Source organism: Colius striatus, chromosome 8, assembly GCF_028858725.1.
Source record: "Colius striatus isolate bColStr4 chromosome 8, bColStr4.1.hap1, whole genome shotgun sequence".
Classification (NCBI taxonomy): Eukaryota; Metazoa; Chordata; class Aves; order Coliiformes; family Coliidae; genus Colius; species Colius striatus.
The window spans coordinates 19,521,664-19,543,129 of record NC_084766.1 but is presented as its reverse complement, the minus strand read 5'-3'; the positions used below and the strand labels follow the sequence as shown (position 1 = coordinate 19,543,129).

General features: G+C 39.0%; 1 protein-coding gene across 15 annotated transcripts in view; it reads right to left on the bottom strand.

Annotated features, from left to right (window-relative positions):
* MAPK8 (mitogen-activated protein kinase 8) overlaps positions 1-21,466 on the bottom strand; it is a 47,811-nt gene that overhangs the window by 13,851 nt on the left and 12,494 nt on the right. For 11 of the 15 annotated variants that reach the window (XM_062001779.1, XM_062001783.1, XM_062001776.1 and 8 more), the window contains 4 exons: positions 8,223-8,389; positions 5,696-5,825; positions 4,394-4,452; positions 4,132-4,270 (listed from right to left, as the gene is read on the bottom strand). In XM_062001779.1, the coding sequence (XP_061857763.1) occupies positions 4,132-4,270; positions 4,394-4,452; positions 5,696-5,825; positions 8,223-8,344 (450 nt within the window). In that variant the 5' untranslated portion in view covers positions 8,345-8,389. Of the gene's footprint in view, positions 1-4,131; positions 4,271-4,393; positions 4,453-5,695; positions 5,826-6,917; positions 7,042-8,222; positions 8,390-12,995; positions 13,123-21,466 lie in introns of those variants that run through there. The other 4 variants (XM_062001780.1, XM_062001782.1, XM_062001784.1 and 1 more) reach the window with 2 other exon arrangements.

Genomic DNA, 21,466 nt, shown 5'->3' with positions numbered 1-21,466 from the left:
ACTAAAAAACTGACAGCAATTAACAGAATCATTAAGTTGGAGTGGAAAATACCCTGATACAGCTTCAGATTATTTTAGTTAGAAACGTATTAACTGTATTCTCTTCAGTTGAACCCTAAAACCACATTGTCAATAGTGGCTTTGCAACGTCTATTTATATAAATACTACATAGGTGTACTGAAATCATTATATCAGAGGGATCTTGTACACATCTGAATGTCACAGAGCAAACATCACAGAGTCACTTCAGAATAACTCTGGCATCATAAAATCATTCGTAGCACACAGGCTAATACAGCTAAGGCTTAGATCCTTTCTCCCTACACTCTACCAAGATTAATGACAGAAAAACCTGAGATGTGGCAGAGGACTTCGGCATTTGATAAGAAGTCCTGTCATTCACTGCTTCATATAGACTTAAAAGTAGCTATCTACGAGATATATGTAGTAGTCATTTGTACTTGTATGGCTTTCAGCAAACTCTTCAAAAAGCTAAGAAAGCTGCACTAAGGACAGAGAGGAAACCACAAAAAAAAAAAAAAGAGTTCCAGAACAACAGAATTTTAATGAGTAATTAAAAGACTTTCATACTTACAAAGCCACACATGTACTTCCAAATTACACACACAAAGATTCTGCAGACAACTTTGGCTTAAAAAATTCTCAGATGTCACAAATGAATTCAAGTGTTACAAAGCATTCCAAGCATTCCAGCTATTTAATATGCATGCCTCATCTTCTTCTACAGTTCTGTTTATGATCTGCCTTATTTTTGCACACATCTATTACTTGGAGAATCTAAGGTGTATGCTCATACACCTTGGCTCGTTTTCGCCAAAACTGAAGGATTAACCCTGAAGATGTTGAAAGATTTTCCCTTTGAGAAAAAAAATTATAAAAATTAAATCACTTAGAAGACAAAAAGCAAAACCTCACAGAGTACTGTCCATCTTTTATTGCTGAACATTGTGTAGTTGTCACAAAGCCTAGGAATATGTTGTAATTTGGATACAGAACTGTCTTTCAAAATGATGGAAGCAAGAGTTGGCTTACACTGCATTCAAATTCATGCAGAAACAACACCTCTTATGTTTTAAATAAACATGAACTCAAAAGCTCCTATAAGAGTGATCAAGTTAGTTAGGCTATATAAATATAGACAGAAACTATGGCAAAAGATACCTCACCTGACCTTAAAAATGTAAAATGCCAATGCTTAAAAACCAGAGATTGTTCCTGGCTGTCTCTCCATTAACCTGACAGGAAGAGAGGAACATCTCCAGATTCATTCCTGGCTTCTATGGACTTTTTTAAAGAAAAATTTGTGTGAAGGGCTTCCATACTTAGGCAGGCACCTTTGTTAAGTGCTCAAAATCTGGAAGAACAGTGTTTCAGAGCCTCTGTGCAAGACTAATGGGACCCTTTGTGTCCTTCAGCAAGTCAGCGAGGCACAATCGCAATGCTGATCATTCATCCTCCTCAGACTGTAAAATATAAATGAACATGTACCGCTACACTTGTCAGAACCTCTGTCTCTGCAAATGTTTCGAACACATCTGTTACAGCTAGTGTAAAGCTATAGTCAATTATTACCAAGACCAAATCTTTATCCATTGATGTGGGTGCTACAACTTCAAGGTGAAATTGTCTGAAACTTGCTATTTGATCTCTGCCTTGTTCCATGCCCCTAGTTTGCTACGAAAAAAACCACTTATTTTGATGGCAAGTATTATCCAGTGCAACAGGCACACAGACAGATCGTTGTCATTTCAGTTGTCAGCTTTGGGAAAGTTACCGAGGTGCTAGTTATTATAGTCAAAGAATCCAGTTAAAAAACATACAAAACTACCAATACAAAAAAAAAAAAAACCTGCATAAAGCTTCAGAGGACACTGAAGAAGTATGCTACATTCATAGCCAGAATGCTCTGTGGGCAGCCACATGAAAGAGCAACTAGTTTCCACAAAGTAATTAGCTTCAGACATTAAGAACAGTGGTGCTGAAAGAACTGAAATGTGGTGGAAAGAGTTAAGAGTTGTAGCCACACAGTCCATATGAAATGCCCCTTTTCAGACATGCTTTCTTTGTCATCTGAGGTTTTAACTTGTTCCACAGAGAAATGAGATTTTGATACTTTGCACCTCCAAATACAAAGGCATTGAAGCACACAGCAGGTAAGTAATGAAAACATTTTGCCTGAAAAAACTCAACCTTCTAACAAAGCCTGAGAAGAAGGTTGAAAATCTGCCATGAAGACATGAAAGTGAAATGTACCTGTCCACATCCTTCAAAAGCATTCATGAATACATATCTTACTATTTACCTAGCAATTGTATCTATGGTCTCCTTGGAATTGGTTATCCTCTTACTTCACATTACTGCACAATATGAAGTATTTCAAAGACTTCAACCATACTGACAAGCAGGAATTCTCCCCTCAAAGCTGTTTTTACTCCTAACAACTATCAGAATAGCTACCTCTTTCCTATAATTGTATGAATGTTTAGGTTTATTCATGATTCTACAGGCCCAATGGTTTGATGCCTACTTTATAGGGGTACAAACTGCCCTTGAACTTTTACAAGTTCCCACCTGCCTGTGCTAAGATCCACAGAAAGAGGCATTCTTACATTACCTGCCCAGCTGTGTTTATACAATATATGGTTTTCCGAAATCAAGAGAGACCCAGGCAAATCTACAGCATGAAACTTGTACACCTATGTACTGAAAAGACTGGAAAATGTGAAGCTGTATACAGACCCATTATTTCAATCCCATCAGGCACATGCATTAGGAGAGAGAGGGCTGCATAATATCAGTCATATACAATGTAATACCAGAGCTGTTGTAATGGAAGTAGTCTAGTTTTGCCTAGTATTACTAGCATAAGCAAGAAACCTGCTGATCTGTCTTAATGCCCACACGCAGAAAAAGCAGCACAGGGTGCAACGCTTGGTTGCACACAATGCTGCTTCTACCTTCCCTCACTCATCTCTTTCAAATACAGCAGTTCAGGGCAAACTCAATACAAGAAGGAAGCCTTCACCTTACATCCCTGAGGTCGTCACTGGAATGAGGCAGCTGATGCCTACTAGAGCTAGCTGAGCAAAAGGAAGCAGTGTTTGGCTATTCAAACCATATTCTCTATTCAAATGATTGTCCCAGTTCCCAGGGAAAAACAGCATACTGAATAGGAATGTCACACTGCAAAGTCCAGCTGGCAGGCCATCCAACAGCCTGGTTACAATGAGGTGATAAGCACACTAACATGGCAATTCCCGTGGCAGTACCCAGAACTGCCCTTTGTGATTTGCTTTGCTGCCTACATCATCCATGATGAAGACTATGTAGTAATGATTGAACATGAATTAAATCTAATTATATCTTCTGCATCATTTCAAAACTGAAAAACTTTCAAAATTAAAAAAAAAATTACTATGAAAAACCTAGTACAACAAAAGCATACGTTTTCCTAAAATAGCAAAAATGATACCTGAAAAGTTAACTAGAAAATCTCAAGAAGTCTTCACACTGCATACAAATATATGGGAGATGTTAGACTTAAAAAAGTTGCCTTTAGTTCAGAATTTCTTGAATAGTCTCTAATGCACACATATTTAAAAAGGAGTAGTCAGTTTTGCCTGTGAGCAGTAGGAGTGAATGCTTTGTGACACACAGGTGTATGAAAGTTCCACTTACAGGTCTTTATCGTAATCCGTTTGTCTGGGGACTCCAGCTATTTATTCATTACTGTGCTGGCAAAACAGCAGGAATAAAATCAGTAGTTCTTTCAAAAGATGGGATTTCAGGTTTGGTTACCAAAACAATGAAGATTTCAGATATTCTTTCCTACCACAATTACTAAACCAGAACATTATATAGAATTAGAGAAGGTAATGTAACACACTGCAAAAGTCTTTACTTACTCTGTGCAGATTATTATCAAATCATTCAAACATTCAAAAGGTTCATTCCAGAATTACAGTGGAAAAAAGTGTGATGATTTTTTTTTCAGCTTTATCTCTCTATGGATCACTCTTAGTGCTCCTACTTACAATATTTTTCATCTTTTAAATACTCAAGGCAAAACCAAGTGCAACACAAAACATACACATGTTAAGTTCACTTACCCTATGTATAATTCCAGCTGAATGAAGGTGTTTGATACCACACAGCATTTGATAAAGAAGGTAAGACATTCGCTCATGATCGAGCTCCATCTGAATCACTTGGCAGAGATTTGCATCCATGAGCTCCATGACTATATAGCTTAAGAAGAAAAAAAAAGAGCAATCAGATAATATTGTCATTTGACTGCAGTCTTTCCCTGGTTCAACTTTCACATTAATATCTTAAAAATTAATTCCCAGCATTAGTTCAGATCAGACTTACACGTCTTGAAATTCTTCCAGGGATTTCTGTGGTGTGAACACATTCAGTAGGCCAATTATCTGTAAGAAGGGGGATAGGAAGTATAATCACACCATGGCAATAGTCAATATTTATGTTAACCAAAGTCAACATTTCAAAACCAACACTCAGTATGCTGATGTGAACCTCCTGGCACACAAGGATGCTCAAGATGCTCAGTAGCTCAACCAGGTCTAACATGCTATAACAGATGCCAATGGTATTAGCAGAAGTGGTTTTCTCACACAAATAACAATCTAAAGACTGTGCATTAACAAGATGATATTCAAAGCTTAAAACCTAAGGAAATTAGTTGGTGTTTCCCTGCCTCCTATTTTCAGTTTGGAGAGAACTAGTAAGACTTTCATGGTAAATGAGGAAAAATAAAACTAAGAACTGACAAAGACTACCTAAGAGATACCACCTTGCAATTGACAGAGGTGAGGCAACAACTCCACCCAAAGAGAAAAACAGATTCTTAGAGCTACGTTAGGACATTTTCCAGCTGCTATAAATGGATGGGATGTGCAGAAACAGGTCTACTCATCAAGAGTCAGGCAGGCTTGCAATAGTTTATCATTGCACAAATGATGCTTCTGGGTAAAACTTCCTTCACAGGATTCACATATAAACCATTTCTGTCTTAGAAAAAAAATCCAATATTTTCCCAAGTAGCTGAAAGATAGATTAAAGATAGATTTTATGGTGCTCTCCTTCCTTAGCAGCCAGGAGGAATTTTATCCTGCTGAAGGGATAATAAGTGGGAAGGTGAGCAAGACTGCACACAGCTGTCTCTGAAGGAAGAAAATGGCCAATACCAGCCTCTAGTACTTAAACTGATAAATCACTTATCACTTTTTGTCTCCCCATTTCTGCATCTGGTCTACTCCACAACTTCTTAAGGATCAGACAATTCCTGTTGTCACAACACAAAACTCCTGACTCATTTGGAGGGGGAAGTCTCTTTCCTCTCCAGCAGCAGAAACAAGGATGCACTTACCACTCATGGCATTCTTATTTGAAAGCTGCCTGTAAAATGTGGCTATGCAACATTAACTCCCTGAGTTCAAAGGGCATATTTAAAGATTGGGCAGGAATTAAAATTAGTCAATAATAGCTTTTCTGAAAAATCTTTCTGTACTTACCACACAGATACAACCCCACAAATGAAAATGTCTATCATTGACAGAGGATGCCATCCTTTTAGCATGCCTCACTTAAGACTTTCACAAAGAATGAACTTCTAGATAACTCTTAACATTTAAAACAGGACACTGCACTCACATTTTTATGATTAACGCACTTCATTAGAACAAGCTCTCTGTAGGCTCTTTTAGCATGAGTTTGGTTCTGAAACGGTCGGCTTAACTTCTTGATTGCAACATTTCGTTCAAGGATGGCATCATAAGCTGCACTGTAATAAAAAATAACATCATTACATCTCAGTGGCAAGGTCCTTTAAACTGTGGCCCTTACCATCTGTTGCAAAGACGTTATATCATGTCTGCAGATAAACCAAAGTTCGAGTATTATTCAGCTTTAGTGAGTGTAATAGAGAAGTGCTCTTCTATGCTGAGCAATTCAAAATTTAGAAATGTTTCCCAGCTTCATAGGATTAACATATTACAATCTCCACAAAATTGTGCAGGATCTCTGCTTCTCAAAATATCTTACTGAAGATACTGAGTTCTTGCCACCCACTGGCACTCAGGAACAGGCTGCCTAAAAAAGATCTAAAATACTTCAAGCATAAAAAGCACATCTATTTTCTATAAAATCATCACACTGAAAGGAAGGGAGAAGGAAAGAAGACAAGTAGGTTATATAAAGGTTCCATTCTTTCACTTATGCAGTTGCTCTCATGACAATTACAGCATCAATGTCAAGATTAAAAAAAGTTAGGAAAGCTTTAACATCTTGATGTCACTGGCTTTTACAGGGTAAAAAGGAAAAATAATATCTTGTTTGCAGACTAAGGCTAAGATTCCATGATACAAGTTGTTTAACTGATGAAGAGTGTTGCTGAGGAAAACTCCCACGCATATCCCATTTCTATGACAGGAAGGCATGGATTTTGTTTCCTGGAAGATGTAATACAGCAGCTGACTACCATGCAGACTCAGGAAATATTTATCAGTTACTAAAAAAGCCTTAGCAGGGAAAATACTGTTTTCCTATCAAGAATGGTACTCAAACCTAATGAAGAACATATCTGCCAGTAAATGATCAGCATCTACTAAATCCAATTTGCCACTTTTAAAATTACATTGTCCTTACACTATGTAGGCTCTAATGTGTGATGGTGTGTTTGATTGGAAATATCATCAAAATCTCTAGTTGCTATTCAAGAAAGAAAGAACTGAGAACAACATATACTGGTAACTTTCTTTGGTTTACATTTTTCATTATCTGGAATTTCCCACACCTGCTCCCAAGACAAGGAATATCTTATGAAAGAGTGGCAAAGTAGAGGCCAGGAAAGATTGTCAACATGGGACTACTGTACCGGTATTTTAACTTCTGCATCCCCAGCATGTAACGGTAGCTGTAGAGTCTCCTTCAGCATTAGGTACGGTTGAGCCTTTAGGCCATCTACTTAATACTCCTCAAAATCAAGTTTGATCATGTGTCTAAAAACAAAACAAAAAAACCCACCCAAAACACCACAACAAAATCCCAAAACAAATCACAAGAATTGTGCTCTGTGTCCTCCAGACATGGGCAAGCTCAGTCCTTTTCAGGGTAATCAGAGCAGACTAACTAGGAAAGTTTTAATTACAAGTAGCAGCAGTTACAGAGTGACATTAAAGTAATCACAGTTTCTGGGTCTCAACTCTAGGAGAGGCAGTAAAGTTAGAAAACAGGTAGTTAGCATATAACTGGGAATCAGAAAGACAGTACTAACAGCTAAAGCTTTTGCAGGTACTAAAACTCTAGGCAACCAATCATCTATATCATTATTATACTAACATACATACAAGCAAAATTCAGATCAGTTTTTCTGTCGCTGCTACTTACAGAACAAATAATCTTAATGCCAGAAGTTATCATTTTGAAATAAATTCTTTTTAGAGTTGGCCTTCAAGATTTCACTTGCACTAAGCATACCATTTTATTAACCCAGCTAAAACATAAATACAATTAGCAACCTGCCCATACTACACATTCTCTAAACGCTGATCAAGACATGATCCAAGGTAATAAAGAGGTTACAGAAAAGTGTTTGAGGAGATTATGCTTTTTCCAACCTTTCTCTTAAAAAAATGGACACTCTTCAATCCACACAACAGAGCTCTTATTCAAAGAATTATAATGTCAAGTCATATTTTCCTAAACTGCATCAGGCATTTACATATCACAGTGACAGCATCACAAATGCTCACTACCTGTTATCAGGGACTACTACTTCGATTATGACACTGAGCAAAACAGTTCCCTAAGAATGTATTTTGAGAAGTTAAAGCCTTTATAAGTAGTAAATATTCTACAGAATATTTCTGGCTTATGCTTTAGCATAAACAGTGTGACTTGAGATTAGTTTCTTTTCCCAGGTTTTTTCCCTCATTAATTTATGGGACTAAACACAGCTGATTGATTTGGCACAGAAGGGCATCAGTTTGGAAGCAGAAAAGGACAAAGTTCAAAAAGCAATAGCAACAGCCCTTGCCAAGGAAAAATAGCCAACAATCACCATTGCCATTTTACACATAAAAAGGTAGTTGGCACATTTCTACTTGGTAATATACAACAGTTGAAAGAATATTCTATTAAGGGAACATAAAAGTGCATTTAAATTTTAAAGAAACCTTACCATACTATCCCTTGTGCTCCTGATCCTATTGGTTTTAAGTTTTGATACCGTTTCAACACAGTGAAAGTAGAGTCTCCAATTTCAACACTGTAGAAATTGTTGTCACGCTTGCTTCTGCTCATGACGGCAACTTAGTTAGATCGTTTCATCCAAATTTTGCTTCTGGCCTGTAAAGAAAAAAAATTTGAAAAACTAAGATCTTACAACTGTATATAATCTGACAAAAGGCAAAATTTTGTAATATGCAGAAGACACTTCCCAAATACGGTCCATTGCAAATGTATGTTATTCTTAATCGCTGGAATGAGATGGCATGTGTTTGAAATGTTTTATTTTTATGCATGTTGCTAAGATAGGTTTCTAGAAAAAAAAAAAGAAGAGAAAAATGAAAGCGAATTGATGGTAGCAAAAATCTTAGTTGGCTCTGGATGAAGAGGTAAAGGTTGAGGGCAGCCTCGGCTGCAGCAACCACAAGATGGTGGAGTTCAGGATCTTGTGCGGTAGGTACAGAATACCAAGCAGGATCACAACCCTGGACTTTAGCAGGGCCAACTTTGGCCTTTTCAAGCAATTGCTAGGGAACATCCCATTGGATAGGGTACTAGAGGATAAAGAGGCCCAGGATAGTTAGTCTCTAATCAAGAATCACTTTTTCCAAGCTCAGGACCAGAGCACAGCAGTGAGTAGGAAATGAAGCAAGGGAGCCATGGTTAAACAGGGAACTGTTGGCCAAACTCGAGTGGAAGAAGAGAGTATATAGATCATAGAAGGAAGGGATGGCCACTTGGGATGAATGTAAAGCTGTTGTCAGAGGATGTAGGGAGGCAACTAGGAAAGCTAAAGCCTTGTTGGAGTTGTACCTTGCAAGGAAGGTCAAGGACAAGAAAAAGGGCTTCTTCAAATACATTGCAGATAAAACTCATGCTAGAGGCAACACAGGCCCACTGTTGAGTGAGGCAGGTGCCCTAGTAACAGAGGATACAGAGAAGGCAGAGTTCCTGAATGCCTTCTTTGCCTCTATCTATACTGCTGGAGACTGTCCTCAGGAGACTCAGATTCCAGAGGAAGTCAGGTTAAAGGAGGAGTTTTGTTTGGTTGCTGAGGACTGGGTTAAGGATCAGTTGAGCAATCTGAATGTACATAAATCCATGGGCCGTGATGGGATGCACCCACAGGTGCTAAGGGAGCTGTTGGAAGTCATCCCTAAACCACTCTCCATCATCTTCAGTAAATTGTGAAAAAGAGGAGAGGTGCCTGAGGACTGGAGGAAAGCAAATGTCACACAAGACGGAGGACTCAGATAACTACAAACCAGTCAGCCTTACCTTCATCCCTAGAAAGGTGATGGAACAGCTTATCCTGGGTGCTGTCTCCAGGCATTTAAAGGACAAGAAGGTGTTTGGGAGCATTCAACATGGCTTTACCAAGGGAAGTCATGTTTGACCAACCTAATAGCCTTTTATGAAGATGTTACCAGGAGGATAGATGGTGATAGTGCAGTGGATGTGGCTTATTTTGATTTCAGTAAAGCATTTGACACCATCTCCCACAGCATCCTCAGAGCAAAACTGAGAATGCGTGGGCTGGATGATCAGGGAGTGAGGTGGATTGTTAACTGGTTGAAGGGAAGAAGGCAGAGAGTTGTGATCAATGGGGCAGGGCCTAGTTTGAAGCCTTGTATCTAGTGGAGTCCCACAGGGGTCGGTGCTGGGACTGGTACTGTTCAATCTATTCATTAATAACCTTGATGAGGGAATAGAGGGACCGTCAGCAAGTTTGCTGATAATACTAAACTCCGGGGAGTGGCTGACACACCAGAAGGCTGTGCTGCCATTCAACGAGACCTGGACAGGCTGGAGAGTTGGGTGAGGAGAAATGTAATGAAATTCAACAAGAGCAAGTGTTGTGTGTTGCATCTGGGAAAGAAGAACCCCATGTACCAGTACAGGTTGGGGAATGAACTCTTAGAGAGTAGGATGACCATGAGCCAGCAATGTTCCCTCATGTCCAAGCAGACCAATGGCGTCCTGGGGTGTGGGCAGTAGGTCAAGAGAGGTTCTCCTCCCCCTCTACTCTGCCCTCATGAGACCACATCTGGAATATTGTGTCTAGTTCTGGGCCCCTCAGTTCAAGAAGGAGAGAGAGTTGCTGGAGAGAGTTCAGCGCAGGGCCACAAGGATGATTAAGGGAGTGGAGCATCTCCCTTATGATGAGAAGCTGCGGGAGCTGGGGCTCTTTAGCTTGGAGGAGACTAATAGATAATCTCATTAATGTTTACAAATATGTAAAGCGTGGGTGTCAGGAGAATGGAGCCAGGCTGTTCTTGATGTCCAATGATAGGATAAGTGGCAAGCTGGAACATAAGAGGTTCCAAAGAAACATAAGGAAAATCTTCTTCACTGTGAGGGTGACAGAGCACTGGAACAGGCTGCCCAGATGGGTTGTCAAGTCTCCTTCTCTGGAGACATTTAAAACCCGTCTGGACAAGTTCCTGTGTGACCTACTCTAGACGGTCCTGCTCTGGCAGAGGGGATGGACTAGATGGCTCTTTTGAGGTCCCTTCCAGTCCTTGAGATTCTGTGACAATGACAGAAGATGAAAAGGCAGGAAGAGAGCTCCAGGAGTGCTGCCATCCCTTCACACATACACACATGCAGCAAGAGAGCAGGGTTTTGATGACTCTCCAGAGAGCCCTTCCAACCTAAATTGTTGCATGACTCTTGAAAGACAGGAGAGATAAAACACTGACAAGCCTTCTAGACACTGCAATTATTAAAACACTCTTGGTCACGACTTCCAGAAATACCTGTGACTGATTGGGAAACACATATGGCCAATCTTGGCCAGAAATAGAAAATTGGCCTTGTCAGGGATCTTGCATTTTAGCTCCTATAGATGAAAGTAATAAACAGGGAAAGATAGAACCTGAGTTAAGAAAAAAGGATGTATATTCCAAAAAAGCCCTCTCATATTAAAAAAAGAACGGCAACATATCAATGCACATATCCACAGGAGAAACATAATAAAACTGCATGGTGGCTTTTACTGTATAATTTCTCATTTCTTTGATGTTAACTGTGCACTTTTGATTTTCTCTTTACATGGGTTTTGGGTGTAGCTATAAGAGACATCTAGTAGTGCAAATTCCTGTTTGGCTAGAAGAAAAGATTTCTTTTTCTTTGTTCAAGAGCAGCAGGATTCTGTCTTCCTTTGATACTAACTTAAGGAACATTTTCCCATTCAACAGCTCCAAACAGATTCTTAAGCTTCCATATACCATGACACTGTACATTTAAGTTTTAACCAAGCTTATAAAACACAGACACTGCAAATGTGGCCTCCACAAATAATCACAAATGCTGTACAAGTAGAATTATTTCAAAATCTGCAAACTTATAAAATTCTACTTTCCAATAGCTAACCTGCATTCATTTCAGCTATACAGGTGCAATAAAATGTGAAGTACACATTTTCAAGTATTTGGTATATTGTAAATACAAAATGCACTACCTTAATTTGCATTTATCTCAAAAGAAATGTCTCCTAAACAAGTCCCTTTTCCAAAATACTGTCAAAAGAATGAGTCTGTCAGAGTTAATTAAATACCAAATGAGCTTCTATCAGTGTATTAGCATCACTGTTTCCTTCTCCAGGTGACAGCAGAGGCATAACTGGACAAGAACTTGCATAAGAAAATATATACAAACTGGGAATTCAGACTGTAAGTGGTAGCTCTATGGGGTGGAGTCAGGCTGACTAGAGAGAGACAACAAACCTTATTTCTTACCAATACAGGACACCATTCCCAGCTCTTTCTTCCCTATCCCCTTTATCATTACATCACCTAATTCTGCCTCTTTCTTAACACTTTTTCACAGATACCCTCATAGACTGTTTTGGAATAATGACTTAAAAAAAACAAAACAAAAACCTGAATTGAGAGGAGAAAAAATGTTATGGGAGATATGAAATAAGCCAAACAATATTTAAATCAAAAAATGAAAAATTGAGACAATAATTCACACAATCTTTTATCTGTTCATCTTCAGCTGAGGAAAAAAAAACTATGGAGTTTATCCACTAAAACAGTATTAAGACATAGCGACATTGACCAATGCAGGATTAGCTGGAACAGCTTAGTAGACAGAGCTCTGCTGTTTGGTATCACTTTGGATAATTCCTTGGAAAAAAGTGCAAAAGAGACTGCTCCTCTCTATATAGGGTTTTCAGATCACAGAACTGTAGCATTGTTACGGTCAGAAAAGACCTTTAAGATCACCGAGTCCAGCCACTAATCTCACATTGCCAGGCCCACCGCTAAACTAAATCATATCCCTCAGCACTTATGTGTCCTTCGAGTATTTCTAGGGGTAGTGACTCCACCACCTCCCTGGACAGCCTGGTCCAACGCTTAACAACCCTCCCGGTGAGAAAGTTCTTCCTAACATGCAATCTAAACCTTCCCTGGTGCAACTTAAATCCATTTGAATGGATGTTAAGACCTTCCCATTTGAAAGTCTATATTTTGAATAGCCAAAGACAACTGTTTAATTATTTGTTGGGTTTTTTTTTTCCCCAATTTGGTAAACTTCATAGGATCAAAGGGTGAAACAAAGCAAATATAGTTTAAGGAAAGTATCTTTAGAGACAGTATTCTCACAGAAAAGAATTCTTTTACATTAAGGGATTTCACATGTATACCATACATGGTATTATTACCAAGCAAATTTTTTGCCTTCAAGCTTTGTCATTTACTACCAGCCTATCATCTACCTGATTCAAGGCTGAGTCTCCCCTTCTTCAGCAATCTTTAGCTTTGCCACTTCCACTCTCATCTGTGTATGAGGAACAGAAAGATCACCTCTCTCAAAGAGCTGTGTCCTCACCTGCCTTTTCATACCTATGGAGAAAACAAAGCTTATCTAAACAAGGTAGGCTTTCTCAAGTAATGGAGTAAGTATGAGATGGTTTTGCTCTCCAAGCTTGAAATCAGTAGAGATAAAGTTTCTTTTCATTGGACTGCCTAAATAGAGAAAAAAACATCTGTAACATCTATTTCAACAATAAAATAGTATTTCCATTCAAAAATTCCAGCATTTTGAATCTATTTAAGTTACTATTAAAAAATTTAGAATAGAAACTACTCCAATACAGACTCCTAAAGCAAAATACTGTAGATACGCTGTTATCGTAATTCAGGGTATTTTAAGAGCTGTAGTTAGATTTTTTTTAAAAAATCTGCTCAACTTTCTAGTCACAAGAATTACTACATTCCTATCTATTCCACAGAAATTAGGAACTCCTGCTGTTAGTTTTAATTATAATTGGTTACTTAAAAAAGAATGAGCTAAGTGTTTGAGGGACATTATTCAGTGACAGATAGAATAAAATGTGCCTCTGCTCTGTTGAAAAATTCAACAACTGATGTCAGTCATGACACTTAGAACTTAAAATTTACAAAAGTCCTGAACCAAACAAATATTCCAATTAGTAAAGAATAAAGAAATAAAATGGAAAACACATAACATTCTATAAAAGGTTTGAAAGGTTTCCCCCTATACTAGAGTCTTTAAAATGTTTTTAACAAAACACCTTACATACTGAGCAGCCTACCATGCACTATATGATTCTACTGACAGTTGAAAAACCTCAGTCTTCTAGTTGCCAGTGTATCTATTTAACTCTTTACAAATTACATTACAAGAATGTTTCCATGAATGCTTCCCTCTTAGCCATGAAACTCCACTGCTCTCCCCTCATCTAGACAGCCAGTTATACTCTGATAGAAGGCTATCAGTTTGGTCAAACAGGACTTCTCCTTCATGAATCCATGTTGACTCCCCCTGATAACCATATTTTCCTTCATATGTTTAGTGACAACATGCAGGATGAGTTATTCCATCACCTTTCCAGGGATGGAGGTGAGGCCAACCAGCCTGTAGTTTCCTGGGTCCTCCCTTCTTGCCTTTTTTGAAGACTGAAATGACATTGGACTTCCTCTAGTCCTCAGGCACCTCAACAGTCCTCCATGAAAATGACTGGCTTAGCAATAACTTCAGTCAGCTCCCTCAGCACTCTCTGATGTATCCTATCAGGTCCTATCAATTTATGGGTGTTAAGCTTGCCCAACAGGTCTGTAACCTCATCCCATATCCACCAAGCAAAAGTCTCCCATCCTACTATCCTCCAGGGACTGGGCTTCCCAAGGGCCAGCCCTGGCAGTGAAGACTGAAGCAAAGAAGGCATTCAGTAGTTCCCATTTCTCTGCATCCTCTGTCACCAGAGCACACTCCTTTTTCATCAGCAGATTTACAATCTCCCTAATCTTCCTTTTGCTCCTGATGTATTTGAAAAAGTCCTTCTTGTTTTCCTTTACTTCCTTTGCCATCTTTAATTCCAAAAGGGCTTTGACCTTTTTGGTTTTGTTCCTGCATATCCTGGCAACATTCCTAATACTCTTCCCAAGCAACCAAGCCCTTTTTCTATCTTACATAAGATTTATTTCTTCTCCTTAAATAGTTCCAGTAGTTTGGACTTTTTTCATCCACATAGGCCTCTTGCCTACTTTTCCTGATTTTCTACTTGTGGGGACACATCGATCTTTGGATTAGGATATTGACAATCAGCACAGTTCAAAACATGAGAAGAATGAAAATATCAAACAGGATAGGTGAAAGCATATATTAGTCTATTTCTCAATAGACTCAGAAACAAGTCTGAAAAGGCTTAATGCAGTTAAACATATGCTTGAGCACACACAGCCAGAATCACAGCAGTTGGTTCCTTTCCTATTATCAATGAGATTTGTTCCCATAAGTTTCACCTGAGATGTAAGTGTAGACTTGTAATAATGATTGAAACAGAGAAAGAATTCAAAGCACCCTGGACCAATAGATAGGATATAAAAATCATATTAATTAAAAAGTGATAGCAAGAGAGAAGAGTGCATAAATGAGGAACAAGGGAGAAGTATTCTGGAATGAGGAAGGAATATCTGCACTTGCATTTAAACTCTCGTTCCTTTTTCTGCAGTTACATGTGCTGTTCATCAAAAATTATCAGCATCTACTCTATTAGAAGTACAGTCTATCTCTTAATTTCAAATGCTTGCTCTTCTAGCATAAAATTGTCTTACTTCAGAAGAAACGGAGTCAATATTCAGCAAAGTTACTTCTTGCACATTTTGTATGATGAGATACTGTGGGCTATAAATAATCCACTTGGACATGACACACTCAGATCAGCACAGAGGACAGAAGTCTTGGAATATACATATACCTCCCTCTTGCCTTCAACCTTCTGACATTTCATGTGGCCATCACAGCTCCCTCAGCCTGAACCAATCCTAACATCCAACTCTTCTGTGCCCCTCGCCTAAAAGTCTCTTGTAACTTCTACACAATTTTGTCCATCAACCATTGAAAGTGTATGCCTCTCATTTTACGAGCAAGTTTACTTCCACTCAATGCTTTGCTCCCATTCAGCAACCCATTGTGCTCTCTCTTCACCTCTCACAAAAGCATCCTGAGAAGTGTCTGCTATTGCCCAGGCCTGTAAATAAAGCTCCCGGAAGAAAGACAAGACTTCATTTTGGTTTTCCTATCTACTAATTTACTGGTGACTAGTCTTAGGAAGTCTGGCTCCAAAAGACTCACAACACTGAAAGTCCCAAAATATTGAACTAAGTCTAAATTCAGAAACTGTCAGACTTTCAAGATTCTTACACAATGTATACCTGCAATAACTTTCATTAAACATGATTAACCTATATCAAATAAACTTGCCTGCCTGAAATCTGACATATTGTTCCATTTTCTAGCCATTTGCAAAGTACATATGGGACAAAATGTAGAATGCAGATTCCAGATTTTTGTTATTAATAAGGAAACTAGTAATGCATTTGTCCCATTAACTGTCAACTTGCCAGAAAACTGTTAACTCTCAGCAGGAGAAAAAACCCTATAGAACACTTCAATTTCCTCTCACACATCAACTATTGTGTTTTTCCTTGAAAATACCTTGCCTAAGCAAATTTCATTGCATGGCAACCTTTTTATGGCAGCCTGCAATTACTTAAGATACTGCAAAACCAAACTCTCAGACAGTATGGTGTGGTTTGGCATAACTTCTTAATTCTTCAGATTGTCATAATAATATTTACCTCAGGAGGCACAATAAAAATATTGGAAATGGATGTAACATGATATCCATACAGTGAAAGTTTCGTAAGAGACCTGTGAGGCTGTGCCTGAAGTCTCAGTCTGATTCCACTAAAAGCAACTAGAAGTCAACAGTTCTGCAGGAGACTTAAGGTAGCCCACATTTCCACTCATAACTTTTTATACAGTCACATAAAGTTTAAGTTGTAAAAGCACAAGCATGAATGCATCATGTAAATAGCATGATCGATCTTTAAGAATTACTGACATTTATAAACAGATTGACATCCCATTCTCTCCCTTCTTCACAAGTCATTAATATTGACAATTAAAATTGACTAAATTTCATCACCCAGGTTTAAAACAAGCATATTTAAAATAGTAAGATTTTAGAATAAGAGAAACCATGTATGGTAATGTTTATATACAAATATGCAGATATCTGCAATTTACTTCTGTTTCAAGAAAGGCACTTAACTTAGCATTTCTCAACAAGACTGTTCTACATAAACTTTCTCACTTCAAGCTATCTCAAAAAGAATATGATACTAGTCACTAATACACAAAATATTCAATGTATTAATCACGATGCAGGACAATATATGAATAATATACACTAAAATATTTTTCCAGTACAGCGTAAATACATTGGAGAAACAGAGGATTTGGGGATCAAAATGTGAGGTGAGAGAGGAGCTATTCCCTTGCTCACATAGCTTTCACTTAAAAGTCATACTGCAGGTGCATTAAAAACTTTAGAAATGGCCAGACAGACTTAGACATAGAAACCTGCAATGCAAAACTATATAAACAATAGCAATATATTTGGTAGACTTGCCTTTGTTGAATGTGTAAATTAATTTATTTAAAAGGCAGAGAGAGATGACTTGATGCTCATTTCATATGTTGTTTTATTTAATGCTTTTTATACCTAGGATCTACACCACTGGTAGTGCAATAAAGAGGTCTCCACAGTAGAAGAGCTCAACAGCACACCCCCAAACTGTAAATGAGCTCAGTATGCTTGAACAAGAGCTGCCACCAATATGGCTCAGTTGAGGTTTATGGCTAAAAACAGCATGTGGTATAGACATAGTTATAAGACTTGTACCCACTATATCATTATGGCTGGATTTGGACAACTTCACATTTTGATTTTAAGTTCAATCCAAGCTCATCTGCACCAGGATTCCCAAGAACTTTAGCTGAAACAGCGGCCAATTACAAGAACTTGCCTAGCACACACTGGTCCCAAGTGTTGTATACCCAAGTTAATCACGGTAACTTTATCCACAATTAGAATGTGATTGTAAAACTGCGTGCTTTCAACTAGACATATGAAAATTTACCTTCAGCACAGCATTATCACTAAATATTATCTCCTTGGATATCACACCTGCTATCTTTCACATCATCTAGAAATCAAGTCTGTGCTTTTTCAGAAATCACTTTATAAACATAACATAGTTAAGCATAATGTTACTTCTCTTATGCAGTAACCTGAATGCATGCATGTCAGGCATACAGAGGAACAGAAATGGAACAGGTTTTGCAGAAGAGTGGATATATCATTTTACATAAGAGTACAAAATACCTTCTGTGCTTTTCCCTCACTGGATATTTTGAAAATTAACAGCAAAGCTTCAAAGTTCCATTGCAGACTAACAAACAGCATACATTTAAGAGATGTTTCTTCTTTTCAGACAAAGAAATGGAACCCAGCATCTCTATCTCCTTCCTCATCAACAGCTCAGGGGGGCAGGGAATGGGGGATGTGGTCAGTTTCTCACAGAGGGGCTCTGCTGCTTCTCTCTTCTCAGGTGAGGCCAAGCCCTTGCATTCTTCCCCTGCTCCAACATGGGGTTCCTCTCCTGGGACACAGTCCTTAATGAACTTCTCTGGTGTGGGTTCTTCCCCACAGTTGCAGCTTCTCCTGATACAGGTCTCTCACAAGGGACGCAGTCCTTGGTGAATATAACAGGCATGGATTCTTTGCCATGGTTGCAGTTTCTGCAGTTATAGGGTCCCTCTCCCTGGACAAGGCCTCTTCTGGGCATAAGTTTAATGAGCTGCTTTGTCTTGGGCTCCTTCCCACAGTTACAACTGTGGATATTGGGTCCCTTCCTCAGGACACGGCCTGCTCCGGCCATAGATTTAAAGAAGAAAATCACTGCCCCTGGCTTGGGGTCTGTAGTGAAGTGATTGGGTCCCTCCCACAAGACACGGCCTCCTCCGGCCATAGTCACTGTCCCTGGCTTGAGGCCTTTAATGAAGGGAATCGCTGCCCCTGGTCTGGGGCCAGCTTTAGCAAAATGAGTCTCTGCCCCTGATACAGGGTCATTATCAAAATGAGTCTCTACCACTGATGTGGGGTCTTTAAAGAAATGAAAATAAATCTCAGCTTCACCAGTTCTCTCCATAGAATGCAGGGGAGTCTCTGCTCCAGCACACCTCCTCCTCTCTTTCATCACTGACCTTGGAGTCTGCATGGTTGTTTCTCTCACTCCTACTCCTTGCACCACCACCGGCCAGAAGAAAGAAGAAGGGCCAGAAGACGGAAGAAACAGGAAGGAGGAAGAAATCTCCTCTTCCAGTTTCTTCTTAAAAAGTGATGGTGGAGGTGTCTAATTGGCTCAGCCTCAGAAGTGGGTCTGGCTCAGAGCTGGGGAGAGTTTCAAGTAACTACTTACAGGAGCCATGTTTATAGCATCTTCTGCCTTACCAGAAAAGACTGTCATGCGAAACCATGACAGGAAGACTTAGTATCCTCAATACATTTTACAGGAACAACTATGCAGAGTTCTAAATTAACAATGCATGAAATCCATTAATACTAATGCAATCTTTCCAACAATTTAATGTTGCAGATTACACATTCAAATGGTGGATCTAACCTCATGCTCCAGACAGATCACAGGATGAGTTTCTCGTTATCTAGAAAACTATATCTAGTTTTCTTCATTTATTTCTGCCATCTCATCTGAATATTAAGACAGAAAATGTAATCTGAGGAATCTACTAAAAAGGGAAAGACATGTAGCTAAACAAACCACCCTCAAGTCTACTCCACTGCCTTGTCTTGGGCAGAATTCGCCTTAGTTTCCACAGAAAGATCACCTAATGGAATGCAATTGCAAAGAACTGAATGTAATTTGTCATTCCAAATATCACTTGGAGTCCCAGTCGGTATTGAAGAGATATCTATTCTTAAACAGCACAGGCTTGCACTCCATACTGAATTCCTATTCAAATCTGAAGTGACCTCTCTCCCTTGTACAGAAAAGAAGGAAATTCATAAAATCAAGGTGAACATTGCCATTGCTAATAATACAAAATAATCTGTACATGAGACAGTTGGGAGCACAAGTGGTTCTACACAAAGAAGGAAGCATGTCTTTGACAAGGAAGATGAACAAATTACATTTATTGGAAGAAAGCATTTACATAAAATTGATTTTGTAAGACACTCATGAAATATCTAAAATTAAACTTGTTCCAAATTCTTAACCTGGTAAATAAAAAGTCTATACGTACTTATTTATCAGTAGTCAATAAAAATTCCCTTAGTAAAATTTTACACCTAGTGAAAGTCACCTTTCAGCTCAGGTACAGATTAGAAGTTATTAAAAGAAAAAAAAAAATACACACACATAAGGACAGGAAATGTATGTTTCTTTTTTCTTCTTAAACTGACCTGCTCCTTCTTCTAGTTTCAGTCAGTGAATGACAGCCACAGAGGGGCCATGAGAGCAGCTGCAGCACCAGGATACAGTGCAGGTAAACAACCTGGCCTACACGCACCCCTAGGAGCTGGGAGCTTCCTTGTTTGCTTTGGAGGGAGGCATGGGAGAGTTAGAGCTGTCAGTTGGTCAAGAATTTCTCCAATGAAGAGAAACATATTTGCCTCTCAAGCAAAGTTCTTCAATAGCAGCTGCTGGCAAATACAGCTCCTTGAGTTTTCCCTTTTTTGTGCTGTTGCTCATCCTCTCTCAAAGGCAATTTCATAGAGGCTGAGGAAATGTGCTGCAGTGTCACTGAAGCTAGGACCCCAAGGGATTATATTTACAAGATTACTCATACAGGCAGGAACTTGAAGCTCACACATTCTCTAGAACTGCTCCTGTCAGACTTATCTGATCAAATCACAGCATCTTAGCCAAAAGTAGATATTTCCACAAAGCAGCACGTCATTTCATGTCCATTCAGGGACTGAAACGTCTTTCATATGAGGAAAGGCTGTGGCAACTGGGGCTGTTTAGTCTGGAGAAGAGGAGACTGAGGGGAGATCTTATTAACATTTATAAATATCTGAAAGGGTGGGTGTTAGGAGGTTGGGACATCCCTTTTTTCTATGGTAGCTAGCAACAGGACAAGGGGTAATGGGATGAAGCTGGAACACAAAAAGTCCGCTTAAACATAAGAAAAAATTCTTTCACTGTGGGGGCAAGGGAGCCCTGGCACAGGCTGCCCAGAGGGGTTGTGCAGTCACCTTCCTTGGAGGTCATCAAGACCCGCCTGGACAAGTTCCTATGTGACTTGATCTAGGTGAATCTGCTTCTGCAGGGGGGTTGGACTAGATGATCTCTAAAGGTCCCTTCCAACCCCTAACATTCTAGGATTCTATGATTTCCAGAACCTAACCTCAAACTTTTCACAAGTCACAATAAAAGGTTAATAATAATAAACCCAGGAATGAGGTCTAACAGCTCATTTTCAACACCATGTTTTATGCACCAGTGCTTGAATTCCCTGCATCAAATTATGTTCAAACACTAGGTAGTCAGAAATAGCTACCAGTCACCAGGGCCATAATATTAACAGATTAACCTGAAAACTGGGAAACCTGAAGCTAGAGAAGGAAGAAGCACTCAGTGATTTTTGAGTTTGGCAACTGAAACGTAAGTTTTTCCGCTTCCATGTTTCAAGTAATATAACACGGTCTGATATAATGTCAGAAGTATCTAACAGTTCAGAGTTTTTTTTCACAGTAAGGAAAGACCTGTGGCTGGCAGCAACAAAATGAAGATTTTAAATAGCACAGTATTGGGATACTAACACTTGTCTAGAAATAGGTAGTGACAAGAT